This window comes from Haplochromis burtoni, unplaced genomic scaffold (assembly GCF_018398535.1).
Source record: "Haplochromis burtoni strain Fernald_Lab_line unplaced genomic scaffold, NCSU_Asbu1 Contig_1, whole genome shotgun sequence".
Lineage (NCBI taxonomy): Eukaryota > Metazoa > Chordata > Actinopteri > Cichliformes > Cichlidae > Haplochromis > Haplochromis burtoni.
In genome coordinates this window covers 3,957,889-3,978,433 of record NW_024582362.1, presented here as the reverse complement: position 1 = coordinate 3,978,433, position 20,545 = coordinate 3,957,889, and the positions used below count along the sequence as shown (strand labels likewise).

Here is a 20,545-nt window from a genome sequence, read left to right as displayed (position 1 = left end):
AACAAGGCATTTGAATCAAGTGGCAACCTCTAGGGATTAAACATTAATGCAGAAGTACAAAACTTTTCAGTCCCTCCAGTGGCCTCCCACCCCTCCCATCACAGACTCCCATTTGTCTTTGGTAATTCAATGTTTAATGTCTTTGTTTTATTTTCAGCCATGAAAATAAAACAAAGACAAATGGCCACACACATTTAAAAAAGAAGAAGAAAAAATACTTTAAAAAAGGGAAATCAAAGAAATAAGTAAATGAAGGGAAAAAAGAAACATCCGTCCATCAATTTTCTTAACTGCTTATCTAGTTGCTGGAGCTGCCATTTGGCGATGAATGGAAAGAGGACTGAAAAGAAAACCCGGATACAGTTAATCGAGTTGAATCACTTTACAATAGAGTTACCTTCTATTTGTGTCACTTACATGTGAGAATTAAATTATCCTGAAGCACTTGAACCCCATTCTCCTTATAAAAAGACAATCATATTCTCACTAGTTTACATTTTTCAGTAACACACTGAAGAAGTGTCACTAAGTAAAAGGATAAACTACTAATGAAATTGTGAATGTAACCCAATTATTTAAGAATTACACAATAAGATATCACACTCAGTACTTTGTTTGAGAAACAAAAATAGAGAGCACTTTTTGATGGATCTCCCCTCATTAAGAAGTAATTTGTTAAACTGCCGCTAAATTAAACGATTGTTCCACTGACAAGTTGACTTGAACCGGCAATTTTCTTCAGAGTAGTCACTGGTGGCAAGACTGTTAGCGTTTGATCTGTTAAGATTGACGGCAGTCTTTCTGGACGTGGAACTCCATAAACCAACATACTAGATAATAATTAAAGATAAAACTAAAGAAAAATTACAAGCACAGAGATTGAAATCTATCCTCTCCCTCTCCTTGCATAACATACATTTCTCTTTCCCTCATAGCTTTCATTTCTCTTGAGCAGATTCACTTTAATCCCCACTCTTAGATGCAGTATGTTCTCGCTCTGCCAGTATGCTGTGGTTGGAGATCAAGTGTGAATTACTGAATTACTTGTTTTTATGGATTTCATTTTGCACACTCAGTCCATTAAATTCCAACTAAGTTGACAAAGTTTAGCTTTATGTCTTTCCTCTTTACTGAATCTTCTTTGATGCACACCCTCGTCTAACACACATAGATGCGTCCCACATAAAACAGTAATGGTCATCTCTCATGTGAATGCCTTTCACAGAAACCATGTTTTCACATCAGCTCATCCCTGCCCTTACTGTTGCATGAAATTACCCGTGAGTCACTGTTAGCGAGTGTCTGCTTTCCCATCCCTCTGCAGCGATGAGGGTCGTTGCCACCCTGAGAGCCAGTTGGCTCATTTAATCCCCCCGTCAGGCAATATCAAACAGATGTCAGCATCAAAGAGGAACCAATCTATAAATCACGGCTTGTGTGTTGGATCGGAGGCTCCTTTTCCAAGGAGGACACAAGAGAAGAGGGTCCGAGCCAAGAACCACCCATCTTACAAGAATCAGCTTCCCTCAGGGCTTGTCCATCCACCACTCATCACAAAAGAGCCTTTCTTCCCTTTACCAGTCCCTACTATTGTCCTACCCTGCTCCCATAGCCTCCTCTTCTAGAGTACCTGAGTTCTCGCATGCTCAAATCCTCAGACTGCTCAGGGTATTAATGTCTCCACGCGGAGCTGGAGACATGATTGAATAAGAACAAATAAAGAGACAAGAATAGATGGGATTTTTAAAAAAAATTCAACATTGAATTACCAAAGGTTTCCTGTATACAATCTGATCCTTGTCATTAGGTGGCAGACGGGTGTGTTTGTCTATTTGTTTGCATGTATGTGTGTCTGACTGTGCGTGTAAATGAATGGAAGTGCTGAAATCCCATCGGTGTGGCGCAGATCCCGTGTCGTCTGCCAGGAGACTGACTGCAGCTTGTCTGCCGCCATCGTGTGCCAAGAGTAGGTGACATTGAATGCGTAGATATATACGCATTGTCTCATACTTTTTGTTGACTTGCCATATGTCCATGTAGGCCACATTTGATCTCGTTCTTCCCATTGGTGACTTTATGTTTTCAATTTAAACAGCACAGATGAATTATAAGCAAGTGGAACACTTCTGGAGGGCTCATGCTCCGGTATTTGTGTGAGTCTGTCACTCTGAAAAACCCACAAAAACACCTTCCTGAATGACAAAGAGGATGAATGTAGTTACAGAACATTGACTTTTCTCTGTTAATTAATGTAACTGCTGTACACATTCAAAACAAGAAATAGTAGATTTCTCACCAAGAGTTAGATGTAAAGATCAATGCCCCTGTAAGATGTGTAAATGCTAAATGGACTAGTTCTATCTGCTTTTTCTACTGCTCTACCTCCTGAGCTACAGTCATCCCCAAAGAAGAGTGAAACATTTAACTTGGCTCTGTCCAATAGTGACAAATTCTGCCTGCCAAAAACAGCTCATTAATTAATTGATGTCATACCTAATTTAATCAGTATGAAAACCAAAATATTGTCTCTTTCTTTTAAGTTTTCTGTTTATGGAGATTATGTGCCAGAACATTTCTTGACTGAGTCTCTGCTTATTCACTAAATGTTAAAGACTTGATGTTCGGTGTGATTAACAAGGAGACACAGAAGGTTTGAGTGACAATAGAACTGAGAAGAAGTTAAAAGGTTTCCTGTCTTGCACATCTGATTATTTGTTACAACAGCATCAAAGACTTGCCTTTTACATATAGGTCCTTAGGTATTTGTAAAAACATGCTAAAGGTGAATTGACAGTCACTTTTGAGCCCTGTTCCCTTGTTTAATCATGTCATACTAACCAGATAAAAAGTCATTATTGAACTTGCATTTGGTAACTGTTAAAGATAAACCTTCAATAATAAAACTCTACGAGTGACAAGTCCCCAATCTGGTACTTCTGAAAAACAAGCACTGACCATCTTGGCAACACCCAAAGATCTGAAAGACTGCAGAAGACAACTTAAGGAGATGATTGCAGAATATTTTCAGTGTTTATAAAAACCCCTTGACCGCATCTAGCCAAGTTAAGAACACTGTTGAGGAGGCAAGCTTATCGTTGTCAAAGTGGATGAGTAAATAAATGGATGATGGCCCAAGAGTTTCTCAGGGCAAAGAAATAGGATATTCTTGAATTGACCGAGTCAGCCACCGGATGTCAACCCAAGATTTATATTTAATTTGTATTTAATACTTTAATACCTGATTTATATTTAATACTTTTTATTTATTAAATGCAAAACTGAAGACAAAGAGACCCACAAACAAGACACAAGTGAAGATGGCTACAATAAAGGCCTAGCAGACCGTTGCAAAAGAGGAAACAGCATTAGGTGATGTCAAAGGGCTCCAGACTTCAGACGTTAAGTCATAGATTTTACAGTAATTTAGGGCTTTTAATGGTGAACTTCTCTCTTTCTAAGGTAAAGTGACTGTAGAGCATGCAGTACATCTTTTATTACTTTAAAAATATGAATTGGGTGCACAAGTTTATTTATTTATTATTTATTTATTTCGGATTTTCTGTAATCCACACAGGGTCAGAAGTAGACATACATAGTCAGATATGTACCCGCCCCCAGTAAGTTTTGGTTAAATGTCACTTAGCAAGTTGGACCTTGACTAGATACTTTTAGTAACCATCAACAAGCTTCTGGCATAGTTCTGTCTGGACATTTGACGACTCTTCTTGGCAGAATTGGCAGAGTTCATTTAAATTGGTTTAGTTTCCTGGCACGTGCCCTGCTTTGAAGCATAGTCCACAAACTTTCAAAAGGGTTGAGGTCGAGGCTGGAACGCCGTTAGAGAAGCTCAATTTTATCCATCTTTATCCATTCCAAAACCAGTTTTGATGTGGGTTTGGGATCATTGCAGGAAAAGCTATCTAGTTAATTTGATTTGAGGTGAAGTTGAAGAATTTGAGGTTGTCCTTTTCTTGATTATTCCATCCACTTTTTTGCAATATACCAATACAAGTGGCAACAAAACAGCCCTGGAGCATGATGGTTCCACTACCATTCTTGCCAGCTGGTACATTGTTCTTAAATTTTGAAAGCGTCACCTTTACTCCTCCAAACATCCTCTTGTCATTGTGGTCAAATCTACTGCCATCATAGCTCAGTCTTTGTCTCGTCTGACTATAAAACCTTTCATCCAGACCTTTGCAAAGTGGTGACACATCTGAATAACTTGTATTTATGTTTTTGTTTTTTTTTTTAATTTATGATGATCTTGGAATCTGCAGTTGTTTAGAAAATGGCTCCCAACTTGTATAAATCTCCAGTTCTCAGAACTACTGAGTTGCCTGGACTTTCCCATTGTTCTAAGTATTGGTCAATCTAATGAGTGCTGTACAACAACTTCTTTTTATGCGGAAAGAAGAAAAGCTACCAGTTGTAGTCAATCATGATCACAAACAGTAAGTTAGTAGGGCTTAGCCTTGTTAAAAGATTTAATAAGTGGATTTGTATTTTTACTCGGTTGTATATCGCATTTGTATTCTATTTTTATCCTATTGTATATACTATTTTATTTTATTCTACTCTAGTCTGTACAGTTTTGCACAGTATCTTATTCTTATTGTATTCCTGTGTTCTCTAATTTTTGGTATATAACTTTGCACTGTCCACTTTCTGCTGTGACAAAACAAATTTCCCACGTGTGGGACTAATAAAGATTATCTTATCTCATCTTATCTTATTTAAGTGAGTGTATGCATATGTTTATGTTTATTAGAGAAATAACTTTAGCAACCAATTCTTCTTTTTTAATGTCATTAAAGATGTGTGCTGTACAATCATTCCATCCTAGAAAAAGAACTTTTTCGATAAGGCCAGAATTACTGTGACATTCACATCCAGGATCAGTATATGTGAAGTTCTGTATAAAATGGCTGTAATTCCTTTATGCAGTACTTTTGTTAAGTCTCCTGAAGTAAGGCTGAAAGTCAGTCACATGTTGATTGTTTGATTCAAAATCTATTGCAAAAATGTTATTATCTAGATATTTATGGCCCTAAATACACATTTCACTGTTAATCCATTTCTATTTCCTCAAAGTGACATAATCTTAGCTGAGTGCGGCCGGTGATGTGCGACGTCATCGTCAGCACTATGCCTTAAAAAACTAAATCTGACTCGGGATGCTTCCAGTCCCACTGAATGTTGTAACATACAAGAAGCTGCCATGTTACATTTCCCTTTTCTGGTGATGAGCAAGACCAGAGTAAGATCCCTTGGGTGGGAGTAAGTTTGCCTGATGTCTTGGACAGCTAGTGCTTCAAGGCTTCACTACAGCGCACATGCTAACCTACTGTATACTTGAATTCCTTGTGCAGGACTGCCCACAGGCTGACAGGTTAACAGTGATGGGAAACATGGGGGCCAGTGTATCCTCTGTTAAGAAAATGTTGGAGTCAGTTGAGTAGGAAGAGAAAAGAAGTGATCATGTATGTGATAAAAGGTGTTAGTTGCATTAAAACTATGCGTGTCTGCTCTGAGTTTTCTGTTTTACTTGTGGCCATAGTTGTATGTGTGGTATCTGTCTAAACATTCACTAACTGATTTCTATTTGTTTAGTTTTCATGCACAGGACTTGCCTTGTCACTTGAGTTTAATTGAACTAAAATCTTTGTTTTTTTGGGTGTCGTGTAGATTGAAGAGGGGGTATGGACACATTATCCTTTGTTTCCCCAAAGGTCTGGTATTAGTCTGTGTTGATGTGTGAAGTATTTGAGGAATGCTCTAGGTTCCGCTTATCAGTTTAATCTGTTTTATCGGTCACTGAGTTCAAATCAACTGTTGCTAGATTGCATTTGATTACTACAATTTGTGCTGTCTGCACCACAAATTAAGCTCAAAAGAAGAAAATCAGGAGAGAGCGTGGGAGGGGGCTGAAAAAATCCAAAGCAGCACACAGCTGCTGCAGCAAAAAACCCAAAAAAAGCAGGGAAAGCAAGGGAGAAAGCCATCGAGCTAGGAACCGATCCACGTTCATCGAACATGTAGAGCTGGACTCAGTAAGTGTGTGAAACTTAATTCTTCCTCCAGCATGTTTTCCTATATAAGAACCCCACCTGCTACACACACATCCACACACTCGCACACTGTGGTTGGACTTGAAGTAGATGTGATTGCAGAAGCATGACCTAACGCCAGCCGGTGTTTGTTTTAGGTCTCCCAGGTGACCAGAGGCTAGAGGAAGGAAACTGAGCCTTCATCACTAGAGACTGTCATCTAGGAACATGTTACTTTTCATATGTGTGTTTGTGCGTCAGTGTTGTTCAGTTTGGAGTGTTTTGTATATGGATAACACACCCACATGTGGGTGGGTAGCAGTGTGTGACCATTGAGAGCAGATGTTTTGGACCACCTGGTGTAGTTGCTCACAGAGAGCTTTGCACACACTCCTTTATACATATTCCACACAGGAGAAAAAACCCACACATATATAAATTCAGATTTTGTACTATCATTTTTATTTAATTTCTCTTTTATGAAAAAAAACCCCTCCCATCTGTGTTTCTCCAAAAACCTTTCCAGGTGTTGAAGGAGAGTGGGCCCCCACACATGAAAAGCTTCCTGACCCGTGTCACCGTGGGGGAGTTCTCTGCCGAGGGTGAGGGCAACAGCAAGAAGCTGTCCAAGAAACGTGCCGCTCTGTCCATCCTGCAGGACCTGAAGAAACTTCCCTCCATACCCACTGTGGAAAAACCCAAGACACACTACAAGAAACGAACCAAGACCATCCTCAAGGTACTTTAATAAAGTGAACCAACACACACACACAGGGATGCACGGCAGAATAAATGATTATGGTTATTACAAGAGATCATCACTGGCTTTTTTTCCTTGTAGACAGGACCAGATTATGGACAGGGCATGAACCCGATCAGCCGTCTAGCCCAGATCCAGCAGGCCAAAAAGGAGAAGGAGCCCGAGTACCTGCTGCTCTCAGAGAGAGGGATGCCCCGACGTCGGGAGTTCATCATGCAGGTACATTCCTGGTCACAGAATATGCTACTACAAGAAAAGACATTCCCAACTATATGATGTCCTGCAAATACTAGACCACTTTCTCATATTAAAGTAGGAATTAACAGCAGACCATACACAAAGAACACATTGTAAGGCAAGGCAAGGCAAGGCAAGTTTATTTGTATAGCACAATTCAACAACAAGGTGATTCAAAGTGCTTTACAGAGACATTAGAAACAAGAACAAATAAAAAGCATGATTTACAATTGATTAAAACAAGCAAATAAACTAACTAACTAATTAACAAACAAACAAACAACAGTATATAAAATCAGAACAGTAGATAAAATCAGTAGTTAAATGTAAGTTTTGAAATTTAAGCTTAAAAGTGTGGATTTGGTGCTTTATTCAAATGCAGCTGAGAACAGGTGAGTCTTCAACCTGGATTTAAATAAACTGAGTGTTTCAGCTGATCTGAGGCTTTCTGGGAGTTTGTTCCAGATATAAGGAGCATAAAAGCTGAATGCAGCTTCTCCGTGTCTGGTTCTGACTCTGGGAACTGATAAAAGACCGGATCCAGATGACCTGAGGGATCTGGAAGGTTCATACTGGGTCAGGAGGTCATTGATGTATTTTGGTCCTAAACCATTCAGAGCTTTATAGGCCAGCATCAGAACTTTAAAGTCTATCCTCTGACGGACAGGCAGCCAGTGTAAAGACCTCAGAGCTGGACATGATGTGGTCCAACTGTTTGTCACAGTTGGATATTCATCTGCAATTTGAAGAATTCTCTCCTTCAGGTTGTTGACCATATCGTTAGGAAAGCAGAGGACTTTAGTGTTCTTACCGCACATCCTTTGTACATCCTTTACGGCAGAGTCACCCACAATCAGAGTTTCAGGCCTAGCCTTTAGCTTTCCCTGTGGCCTTTCACTTTTCAACAGATTTTCAGACCTTATTTCGCTGCTTTTAGATGGATGGTTGTCCGATATAGATCCAGGGTCCTTTGATAGTGGAGCAAATCTGTTCTGCAGTTTCACATTCAGTTGTTTTGGAGGTTTGTTGTTAACCTTCCTATTCACGGTTGTCCAGTCCTGTTTCCTCCCGTATACAGGGGTAGAAGAGCTTCTCTGTCTCGTAGGAAGTGAAGGCCAGTCTGTTTCAGAGATTTCAGCTCGCTGTGCCCTGCCTGTGATACGTCCTCCCCCTTCCAGGAGACATGATTTATGTCCTGGTTTTGCACCACACGGTGCGCTGAGGACAAGGTAACCATAAAATGTTGCTGTTTCTGTTAAGAACACTCTAGTCCTAATGATCTACAAGTGTCCAGAAGTTATCGCAGGTAAGCTCACACGGAAAAAAGGGAAAAAATCAGCATAAAAATCAATAAAAATCAATATAAGAAGCAAAGCATTCAAGAGCAAAGAGATGAAGCGTCCACACTCACAAAGGGGAGGAGCGCGACGACTAATTGTACTCATCAAACCCACCTTGTCTCAGTCAACTAAGTCCACTTTCCAATTTGCGCTTCTGAATGTTAGATGTTTAGCAAATTAGGCTTTTATTTTTAATGATGTCACTGTTACTAATAAACTGGATTTTATCCTTCTAACAAAACCCTGGCTTGATAAGAGTGATTGAACAGCTGATTGAAATATCGACGACTAATTGTAGTTTTGAATGCTGCATGCGTGCGAGCAGGAGGTGGTGTGATCGTTGTATAGAATCATTTTTAGCTGCAAATTTTTGCCATTTGACAGTTAACTGAGTTTGGAATATAATCAGTTTATTGGCGTGTTTTTGGATGACATTACTGACCCACATATACAAATGTTTTAGACTTTGCTATCTCTGATTATTATTGCATATTTTCAGAAGTATTTCATTCCCCTGCCAAAACAAAAAGGAAAGTAAAAAGTACACATTACCAGTACTGTTGTCATGTGATGAAATGATGGACAATTATCGATTGAGCACCTTGGAGAAATAGTGAAAACGTAAAGATGGCTGAAAGAACCTGTTGTAGATCTGAGAGAAATCATAGAAAAGTCAACTATAAATTGACTTTAAAATCTTTAAGAACTAAAAGAAATACACAAAATGGAAATATTTGTTGTTGCTCCAAAAAGAGACAGAGACAGAAAATATATTCATACTTATAATCTCTTTCTCTCAAACACAGTGAGCAAGTCAGGAACTGTGGCATAATTTTGGGCAGTGATCTCAATTTGACAATTATTTTATTAAAGTCACCAGGACTGCTCTTATCTCAAACTAAGACATTGCCCCCTGTGTTCATATCAAACAGGATAGAGTAGGCTAACGCTTTATTTACGGGATTATCTAAATCATCAGTAGGACGTCTTCAGCTTGTCCACATTGTAGCAGCCTTACACGTATGTAAGTAACGTCATTGGTTGCCAGTTCAATACAAGATTACCTTTAAAATTCTTCTGTTAGTTCATAAATCTCTCAGTGGTTTGGCCCTTCAGTGCATCTCTGACTTGCTCAGTGTCTATAACCCAGTTACAGCTCTCTGGTCATCAGGTACCGATCTTTCAACTACTCTCAGTTAGATCTGAGTGTGCTGAGGGTGCTTTCAGTTACTTCTTTGGAAGAAACTGCCCGCTGACCTGACGTCAATTCCATTTGTGTCCGCATTCAAAAACAAGTTAAAACCTTTTTATTCTCACAGACGTACACTTAATAACTGTGTGTGCCTCAAGGTATCATAGTCCTACATAGCTAGGTCTTTATTGTTGTGTTATTTTACCGTTTTTTAAACACATTGAGTTTACTTGTAATGAAATGTGCTGTGTAAATAAATAAATTGCCGTTGCTAATGTGGCCTGCTAAGTAGTCCTAAGGATGTAAAAAGAAAAGGGTTATATATGCTGTAAAAGACAAGGAGCTTAGCTCATATCTGCTGAATCTCAGGCTACTACATACACGGAGGATGGCTATATGTGGGTAATGAATGTGGGTGCGAGGTTTCTTAGGTTTCCACAGGGATTATGATCCCTAACTGTGTTAGCATGACAAGCTCCCCTTTGTTCAAACAAGGTCGTTTTTGAACAGCCTGCTAATGTGCAGAAAAGAAATCTATTCCCCTCCTGCACCACTGACCAGCTTTGTTCTTTTAAGTGTGGAACCTACTTCCAGTTTTGCAGTATTTATTATTTACTATGTCAAAGAACAGGAAAAAATGTTGTTGGTTAATGTTTAGTGACCAGAAGACATGTAAATAATTTAATGCATTTGGTGCAAACATGGTTATTTTGTCAGCAACATGTGGTAGAATAACTGAACATTAAAGTCTGTTTTCATTTACTGCATTTCAACGTTGGATTAAAATGATTTCGGCCTCCTCATGTTTCCTTTCACCGTTTTCTCTTCTCCTCTTTGTCTCTCATGCTCGGCATTCCTTTGTGAAACATTCTGTTTAGCATTTATTATGTTTATAGATGCAGTTAAAGCTTAGAATAGATGAACATCCATCTTTACAGCCCTGTTTCCATCACTGGAGCAGCCAACTTTTTTTTATGCTATTACATTTCAAGTTGTCGGTGGCACGAAGTCTGTTTTCTGTACCACAGGATGATACTGGAATTAAGGAGCTAGTATTCATAAAATGTCATGTTCCTCTGTCAGCTGCAACCTTTAGTTACGGGTGGTTTGGTGTTTATTATTAGTCCAGTAAACAGAGTAGGATCTTTGTATGAGGAAATCTCATCAGATACCACAGTTATCTCTTTCAGAGTTGTTTAGCCTATTTGAGGTCATGCATGAAAAACCACAGGAGAAAAAAATAATCTGTGTCTGCAAGTTGAAATTAAGTTTATTAACTGAAGCCAAGTTGAAATTGGCTTCAGTTAATAAACTGTGCACTTTAAACTTGGAATTTGCCCTCTTTAATTTACCTGCCCTACTTTTACAAGTTAAAGCTAAACTACTGTTTCTGCCAAATGTGTTTCTTTAATCACCCACGTGTTAAAATTAATTTGCAATTAAGATTAAAGGACAATCTTGAGAAATGCTTTGTTGATTTTAAAAGAACTTGTCAGGTAAATGCCGATGACATTTATGTAAATCAGATCATTACATGATTTTGAAAATGTTTTATTAAGCTCTAACAAATCAGTCAAGCTCATTGTGCAAAGTAGGGAATCCATACAGTGCTATAGTTCAATAACTATTCAATTATGAACTCAATAAATATTCACAACACAGTGATTCTGCAGTATACAGTCTTTAGCAGTACGCTGCAATAGTTTTAGAACAGAAGAAGAGAAAATTGAATCTTTGTGTATTATTGCTCCTCACTTTTAATTAATCGATTCAATGAATTAGCTCTTTGATTTGCTTTCCCCTGCTAACCGTGTTGTCTGGTACTTTCCCTCTGAGTTTCTTCCTAACTTCATCTCTTGAGAAATTGTACCAGCCAGTTTACAGTTGGTTTAGAGTTTTAATAAGAATATTGATATTTGGCATCAGTGTGTATTGAAAGTATTTCACATGAGGAAGTGATTAGTTATGTTGCTGCTTTGATATTCTGTCCCACCCTTCATGTGAAAAAGAAAATGTCTTTAGTTGTTGGACTTAGTGTGCTGCTTGTAATTCACTTATGTTTCAGCAGAGATGACAAAAAGCTGTGTTTTAAAATTTTCTGTGACAGCCACACCTTCACATAATTTGTATCTCTAAAACATTTCTAAATTTTTTCAGGTACAACAATATTAATGAATCACTGATTAGCGTGTGAAACATTCATATGTATCGTAAACAGCAAACCAAAAAAAGAAATGCTCAGAATACAGGTAAAGAAAATGAAATACCAAATGAAAAGGCGATTGCTGAGTGTCACATACAGTTCTTGGTACTGTTCCATGGATACCGGGGAATCTAGATTTCTTTTTTCCATTGAACCAAGTTTCTCATCTTGGAGTGACCAATCTGGTTGCTCCTTTTAGTCTTTTAGTGCTTTATTTTATTTTTTATCTATCAATTCGGATTTCCAAACTGTTTTTTTTTTCTTTTTAAAAAGAAATTGAGCCACAATGAGTTTCTTGGGTAGAGATATTTTAGCCCTTTTAACCTCATATTTTAACCTCAATTATTTCAGCCTGAGCTAGTGTCTTCAGTTGGACTTTCACCCACGTGCAGGATTCTCTCATACATCTCTTTCTCTACGTCACCTGGCATCAAACATCTTTCTTTATATAAAGAAATTAGCTAATGGCAGTGAATTTGTTAGTAATTTTGTGTACATGATTGTTTTTTGCACAGGGTAAGAATGTTTCCATGAAAATACTCATGAATGAGCCTCATTGATCCAGAGAGCTTGTGGTTTGTTCTTTGCAAACCTAAGCCATGCGGTCATGTTCTTTTTAGAGAGAAGAGGCTTTCTCCTCGCAGCCCTTCCAAACAAACCACACTTGTTCAGTCTTTTTCTAATCGTGCTGTCATGAACTTTAAAATTCAACATGCTAACTGAGGCCTTTTTTTGTTTGATTGTTTATTCGTTTGTTTGGTTTTTTGCAAATTCTTTGACCATATCTTGGGGTGGATTTTCTGGGACATATACTCCTGGAAAGATTGTGGCATTGTACTAACCCACGCCGCTTCACACTGTAAAATTGCTAAACGTGTGCATTTAGAGGTGTTATTTATGCTCGCCATTTTAACAGCAGTCTGTCTTTTTCTCTTCCTATTCATCTTTCCCTGGCTGCCTCTCCCAGTCAAACTCTCCCACTTAGTCTCTCGTTCCATAATCCTTTTCTTTCATGTGAAGAACAGAGCTTCTCTTAGCATCAGGCGGTAATTCAGCCTCAAACCTATTCTCCATGCCTCTTTGATGCACACATTAGTCCCCGTGAGTGTGTGTGTTCTTTTGTGCAGTCCACTCCATCTTCTAAAATTTCCACATTGTTTCCTTTGGTAGGCAGCAGGGCTCAAATGAGTCTCTGTTTTCGTATCGTTTGTCTGAAGCCATCACTTCAGAAAGGGCTCCACCTTTTTGTCAAACGCTTTCTGAGGAGCTGATCATCGTTTAAATTTTGATAAAAGAGTGATTGTGTTTGTTTAGTGATTGGGGAATTTATTGAGGCCTTCCTTCCTTCTCCTTCTGTTGTGACCTTCGTGATGTATTCAGATGAGTACTTAGCGAGCATGTCAGACCACTTTGACTGAGTGCGCTGAGGCCTGGCAGTTCACAGGCTTTGGCTCCCAGAATGTTATTTGTACAGTGTAATTGTCTGTTTGGATAACATAACGACGTCTGATATTCTCTTGGAAATTTCTGCTTACATTCTGTATAGACAGATTTAATGTTTTGGGATTACTGAAAAACAAACACTTCACTCAGATTCTTTTTGTGCAATGTGCACTGCATGGCTGCCTCAGCTCTGAAAAAGAGAGAAAAGAAACTTTTTAAAAAAAAACTAAGGAACAGTTAGTCATTATCACAACAGGATGCATCAGCAAAACCAGAATGTTCAGTTGTGAATCAGCAAATATTGCTAGTGTCTTTATCTCACTTGTGTGTACTGGTTTCTTTATATGCGTGTTTTCCTCCATTCCCATACAGGTGAAGGTGAATAATGAGGTTGCCACGGGAACAGGGCCCAACAAGAAGGTTGCCAAGCGGAATGCAGCTGAGGCTATGCTGCTACAGCTGGGATACAAGGCCTCCACAGTCCCTCAGAACCCGGCTGAGGTAAAAACGCCTTCGCCAGCTTGTATATTTCATATCTGTTTTATATACAAGCCTCCCACTTTGCTGCACAACTGTTTATTTATCTTACTTCCTGACTGGTAGTAGTTGTATATTGTTGAATGTTATTTGAAGTTTTAAAAGATTCTACATAATGGGGGGAGGAATAAATCACACAATTAATTATACAGAAGGTTTTGTTCACAGCCGTTTTAGAAATGTAAACTTTCCCAGCACTGGTTTCTTATACTGCATCTATAAATGATCTCATTTGTTTCATAATGATATGAATATATCAATATGATCCACAGATTACATTTGGTTCCGATTTCTTGTAGCTACTAAAGTGAAAACAGCAGCGTGAACCATTGAAACAACCCAGGGTTGATCTGTGTTTTCATGTTGTTTACATGAAATTATGATCCTGCCACTTTTCCAATCTTCTGTTCTGCAATTTTGGTGAGCCCTTGTGAATTGTAGCACCTGTTTCCTGTTCTTATCTGACAAGAGTGGCACCCAGTGTGGTCTTCTGCTTCTGTAGCCCATCTGCGCCAAGGTTTGAAGATGCTGTTCTGCATACCTTTGTTGTATCAAGTAGTTATTTGAGTTACTGTTGCCCTCCTAGAGAACTGATACTCATTTTCTCTTTTTTGGACCATTCTCAGGTTTACAGAGAATGGTCAGAAGTTTGTGGAATACTTAGATACTTAGACCACCCTGTGTGGCACCAACAACCATGCTACGTTCAAAGTCACATAAATGTCCTTTCGGGCACCTAATATAATGGCTAATGAGTGCAACATAAATGTATAGTATGTAGGTTGCTTTAGGTTACTTAATTACAGACACTCATGAGTTATTCCAATGGGTTTTTATTGCCTCTGTCACTTTTCTGTTTGCCTATCAAGGTCGGGGCTGCAGGGGGCAGCAGTCTAAGCAGAGACACCCAAATAATAACACTTTGCAATTGTTATTAGCATCAGAGCTATAAGAATGGTGATAACGGATGGTACCTATAAAGCTGTATGCTGAAGAACTAATTAGGAAACTTCATGCACTGCCCTGACTTTATCTCATCTCTACAACCCCGCACAGTAATTCTGATACTCAATTCCCAGATTTATCTCAAATCCCAGTGCTGCTGACCTATTATACCCTTTCAGCTTCTCTAAACCATGTGTGTTTTGCAAGCAACCATTGATCACCAACATCTTTATTCACCTCGTTGGTTTTTAAGCTCAAGAGAGAAGAATCAGATAGAGTTACATAACCAGTCTCTCTGTAGAATGTTAATTGTTCCCCAGACAGCTCATTAGTTTGATATATGATGCTGCATATACTGTATGTATACTATTCAGAAAACCAAATCTTAGAACTACAGGAGAGTAGAAATGGGCAGTAACGCGTTACTGTAATCTGATTACTTTTTCAAGTAACGAGTAAAGTAAGGGATTACTATTGCAAAAACGGTAATTAGATTACAGTTACTTTCCCGTAGGAACGCTGCGTTACTGTGTTACTAAAACCGTGATTTTTTGCGAGAATGTCTCACGACAGTGACGTAAGCGAGTGCGCCGTTAGTGACAACAGCTGTGTGCAGAGCAACAATGGATCACATATCGAGTGCGGGAGAGAGTATGAGCGTGCAGCGTTTAAAGCGTGGAAGTACTGACCTTACTTTGAGTTTGATTCCATAAAAAGTAACAAAAACATTAGTGTCCATCGTGCCTGGGAAGAAAACTTCTTTTTACAGCAAAAAAACCCCTAAACTTCCAAGCAAGCACCGAGTGCGCAACGACGTAATGGGAAACTCACAGAGAAAGTCGCGGATTCTTCCAATGACCGCGGCACACCTGCACCAGGGTAAACCTCCGCCTACCTCAGTCCTGCTTTACAGGGGAAAATAGAGCAACAGGACCGCTAGTCTTTGACTTTATTTATTTTCTGCTGTGTTTTACTTGCATCTATTTGAAAGAGTGAGTGTAAACACAAAAAATATTTTATTTTATGTGCTGGAATGTGCAGAAAATAGGTTTAAATGTTAAACTAATTTATTCAAGTCAGAGAATGTTGCATATAATTAAATTTTTGCTTGATGCATAAAGTTAAAAGATTAAAACTGATAAAACAAGTTAAAAAAAAAGAGACTTTTCCATTTGATTACATTTTGTATGATGGATTATGCAGAAAAAGTAGAATTGGGCTGAAAGATCTATCACTTTATCACCTATTCAGGTTGTAAATCGTGTTTTTAAAAAGTAACTAAGTAACTAAGTAATTAATTACTTTTGAAAATAAGTAATCAGTAAAGTAACGGGATTACTTTTTTGTGGAAGTAATCAGTAATTAGTTACTGATTACTTTTTTCAAGTAACTTGACCAACACTGCAGGAGAGTTAAACATGACATGCTCCGAAGAAAGCGCATCTCAGTTTGCAGCCAGTAATTTCCTTCCTTTTAGTTTGATTTCCTCAGCTCTGACATTAATTACCTTGATCTTCTGTGTAGTTACTGCTACTGAGACTTCAGCAGAGGAGTTTTTGAAAGTTTTAAACGCTCTGCAGACTGAATGCCCCACTTACACGAGTCTCCAGGGGAATGTCAAACGTTACAGACATGTAATCAAATCACATCATTGGATGTTTCATTCTTTAGTCCTATAAACCACTGTGTTTTGTTTTCTAAGGTTTCAGATATGTGAGTCTGCTGTTATGGAAATAAGCAGTGAGTCTCCCTGTTTAAGCTAATTTCTGGCAAGAGGTGAGACCTGTCTGGTTACACTCAAGAAACAATATTTAGACAGAACAAAGTTATTGGCCGATATGTGACTGTGCAATAGCTCGACAACTCCGACAACGTCTCTGTACGAATTAGTTTTTCCTTTTCTTTTGATCTCAGACAACCTCAGAGCTCTGTAGCTTTTGTAAGATAGGTTGTCTTTCTTTCGAGCGCTTTCTCTCCTTCCATTCCTCCTTTCTCTCTGTGAGCTGTGAGCTCTCTTGCACTGAAATTCCACTGTAGCGTGGGTGAATTTGTTTACAGCAATGCCATCTCCTCAGCTGTCACACATGTGAGAAATGATTTGTTTGTGTTTCACATGTGTTTGTGGCTGTGTGTGTTTGTGCAAGCAGACGCACACACCACAGCAGAAGTAACACATTGAATAGGAGCCTCTTTTTTTTGTTACTAAACATTGACAACCCCCCTAATTAAGTAGCTGGCCTAGAGACACTAGGCTCCTTAAGCATCCCCTCCTGTGAGCACTCGTCTCTTTGTTGACCAAACAGTAGGAAGGAACTTGTCTGACATGCGTGAAGAAGCTGTCTGTTCAAGAATCTACATCTCTCTTACCTCCCCCTTCTCTCCTTCTCTCCACATCACTACAGATGGACAACAAAGGCTGGAATGGACAAAAGGCGTCTTTTACTGAAGCGACAAGCAACAGTGAGTATCGGCACGTCTCCCCGTGTTTCTTTCCATTTCCTTCTCCTCCTCCTCTCTGGCTCTCCATCATTCCCTCCATCCTGCAGGTGGTTTTAGCCACCGAGATGGCCCGGCGTTTAATCTCTGTGACTGGTCAATGGGCCTCTGACTGTCAGCTTAATTGGCCGTGCGTCCTCGTGGGGAGCCTGCGAATTCAGGCTCATTCACACAGGCTTACAGGGCCAGCACACAGAGGCCCTCCGGGGAGTCCCTCCGCTGCCTTCCTGTGCAGAAAACATAGCCTTTCACTCAGGATTAACACACAAGTGCACAGGAGTATAGGGTATGTGCACATACACATACCCTTAATCCTCAACACATAGAGACACTGCAACTGTCATACATGTTTACAAGGTTTATCACATCAGTGGTTAAAGTAGTTAGCAGATTTCTCAAACTGATGAGACCAAAAACAAAATAGTAAATAAAATGTACACAATGCTAATTACACAAGGCTAGTTTGCTATAAAAGATTTTTAGACTATTTACTTGAGAAATGTTTTGCAGTTGAGTAGTGATCTCGTAAAGGTATTTCCATGTGTGCTCATGCGGTTGCACTCTGATCGGACATTAAACATTAAATAGAGCGGGTAACTGCCTGGTTTCCAGTGGATTGGGTAGATGTGACCTGCCTTGAGTATGCTCTACCTAGCCAACACCACATGATAAAAATTGAGTAATTTTCAGGTAGACTATCACCTGTTGTTCGTTAAATGTATGAAAGGAAACTGTTATACTCTAATCTGATTCCCCTGACATTGTCTGGCTTACATTATCCACAAGGCCACGAGTGCATCAGATAGCGACTCTCATGCTACAGGTTCTGGCTCAGTTTCCTTAGTAAAGTTTGTGTTGTAACTAGTTGCTGAAACAGAATAATTAATAAATCATTACAACTAGTATTACAGAATGTCAAACTAGTGCTAAAAAGGACCAAAGTAGTGGAAAAAAACAGAAGTGGTGATATCCATGCTCTGGAATAAATGTTCAAAAAGGCATTCGGTAGTTAAAATGTGCATTGAGCACACAAGATTAGTAGAAGGTCTTTACTAGATATTAAGCTATTTTTTTATTTCAATTTGGATCTCTGTGCAGGTTTTTAGCAGCATGGTTGTGAAAATCACAATACCAGTCAATTAACTGGTCCAGTGTGTAGGTCCAGCCTGAACTACAACGAATGAATACACCTGTGGCTTATGGACTAAAGTCTTCTTCTAAATTTCTCACTAGTGGGATAATCAAGTACAAAAAGGAATACATGACTTTGACTTTGGTTTATAGTGAAAGACCAAAGCTAATGGCATCGCTCACTATAATTAGCAAATGTTAGCATGCTAACAGTCTAAACTATGATGGTAAATATAGTTAACCTCCTAAACATCATCATGTTAGCCTTGCCATTGCTGTTATATCTGGACAATACCCAAGCCTGTTAATGTACAAACAGATACAAAGGAGAAACAGATCATTATCTCACCTTATGGACATCTTCAAAAGGTCAGCAAATGCAAAATACATTTCCTGTCTGGATTTATGTAAGATCTTACATAGGAATGTGATGGCCTTAAAGGGCATTTTATTTATAGAAGAGGCTTTGTCTCAAAGGACTCTTCACTGAGAACCTTAAGGGTGTAATTTTAAAACAGCTGGCCTCCATCATTGTCTCTTGTTAAGTTGGTTGTCTTGTCTGTAATCAAAATAAAAAATAATGCCGAAAATCTCACATTAAAGTCAAGAAGCTATTTCAAGAATTCACATTCTATTTTTAGTTGTTTTGTTGTCTCCGGAGCCTGGCAGTGGTGTTATTTTGCTAGTCGTGCCACATGTGGCATAAGTTTTTTTTTTGTTTGTTTTTTTAATATTACGTGTGAAAGAAGTTTCCAAAGAATTAATTGTCATGGTGTTGCTTAAGCATGTAAGTATCTGAGCTTGATTATATTTTTGTGATGTTCTAGATTGAGTTTTTAAAAAAGCAGATGTAAGCAGTTTTAAACTAGGAAAGTAAATGCCAGCAGCTTGAGAAAGAGCAGTTTGTGACTCAAATGAACAATCTGTGAGATGTCGAGCAGCAGAGGGGAAAACAGATAGCTTTAATAGATTCAAATGTGCTGTCGTCACTTTGGTCTAATGGAGGGTTTTGGCAGAGCTCCGGCTCCCTGACATGGGGCATCCAGCTTCACTCTGGAGAGGAGAATGGATGTCATGCCTAGCACACTTATGTTGAGAGAGTAATCGCCCAGATTTGTTGCATTGCTCACTGCTGGTTTAGACTTGATAGGCAGAACCCAGATGAGAACTGAGCCTGTGCCACAATTTTTATAGCACTCAAATCTGTGATTTAGTCGAGTTTCTGAAAGATATATTATATAATTATATTTGTAGATCAATGATTGTTCTCTTGGAAAAACTATTTTGGTGGTTGTGGTTTCTATGGAAGCCCGAGCTTCAGTCATTGCCCAATACCTCCAGAGTAGAGCCTCTTGGGAAACAAAATCTTCCTTTTTTCGATGACTGTTCCTATTGTTGGCTTGGAGTGTGCCTTTGATCCATTGCCATTTCCACTTAGTTTATCTCACACTCAGCATGAGGCTTAACTATCTGCTAATTAGCTCTTTAAAGTTGCCCAAACCGCAGAACACTCACACGACGCTAATGTCTGAATAATATTTATTTCATAAACACCATTTACAACTCATTCAAACAGATACAGCTGGTCTCAGTTTTCTGTGTGCGTGTGTCTGTCAGTGCTGAATGGAAGATGTTTCTTGTTTGTCTTTTGTTTTGACGTATAGTGTGAATAAGTAGAAGTCTGGCTGGGGGTAAAAAAAAAAAAAGGTGGGGGGGGGTAAAAATCTTTTCTTTTCCTCGCAGCTGTTCAAACTTTGCGAGTGTTTAAACAGGGCCCGTGTTTATAGGTGAATAAAATTAAAACTTTTAAACTTATAATCCTCAATATTTTAGCCATCTTTGTTGATGTAGCAACATCTGTTTTCGACTCTTTATAACGGCAGTGTTACTTATTGTGCGGATCTTTTCTGAATGAGACTTTTTTTTTTCAGAAGCACTTTAATCTTATGAGTAAGAGTCCAAGAATAACTCACCGTGCAATACTATCACAGTGTGTCACCCACAGTGATGATATATCACAACACATTTTTCCGTAGTGATTACACCCCCACCCCCCAAAAAAAGCATAAATTCTCTACATTCACTACTACACTGTGTAGTCAGGATGGGTTTTATTTTATTTTTTTTCTATCCAAATTGTCACTAGGTGTGAATGTGCGAGTGAATGTGAGTGTGAATGGTTGTCTGTCCCTATGTGTTGGCCCTGCGACA

General features: G+C 38.9%; 1 protein-coding gene across 1 annotated transcript in view; it reads left to right on the top strand.

Annotated features, from left to right (window-relative positions):
* Window positions 1–20,545, top strand: part of stau2 (staufen double-stranded RNA binding protein 2) — a 104,777-nt gene that overhangs the window by 30,436 nt on the left and 53,796 nt on the right. The window contains exons 8-11 of the mRNA XM_005912151.2: window positions 6,577–6,789; window positions 6,892–7,029; window positions 13,598–13,726; window positions 17,110–17,167. Coding sequence (XP_005912213.1) covers window positions 6,577–6,789; window positions 6,892–7,029; window positions 13,598–13,726; window positions 17,110–17,167 — 538 coding nt within the window. The remainder of the gene's footprint in view (window positions 1–6,576; window positions 6,790–6,891; window positions 7,030–13,597; window positions 13,727–17,109; window positions 17,168–20,545) is intronic.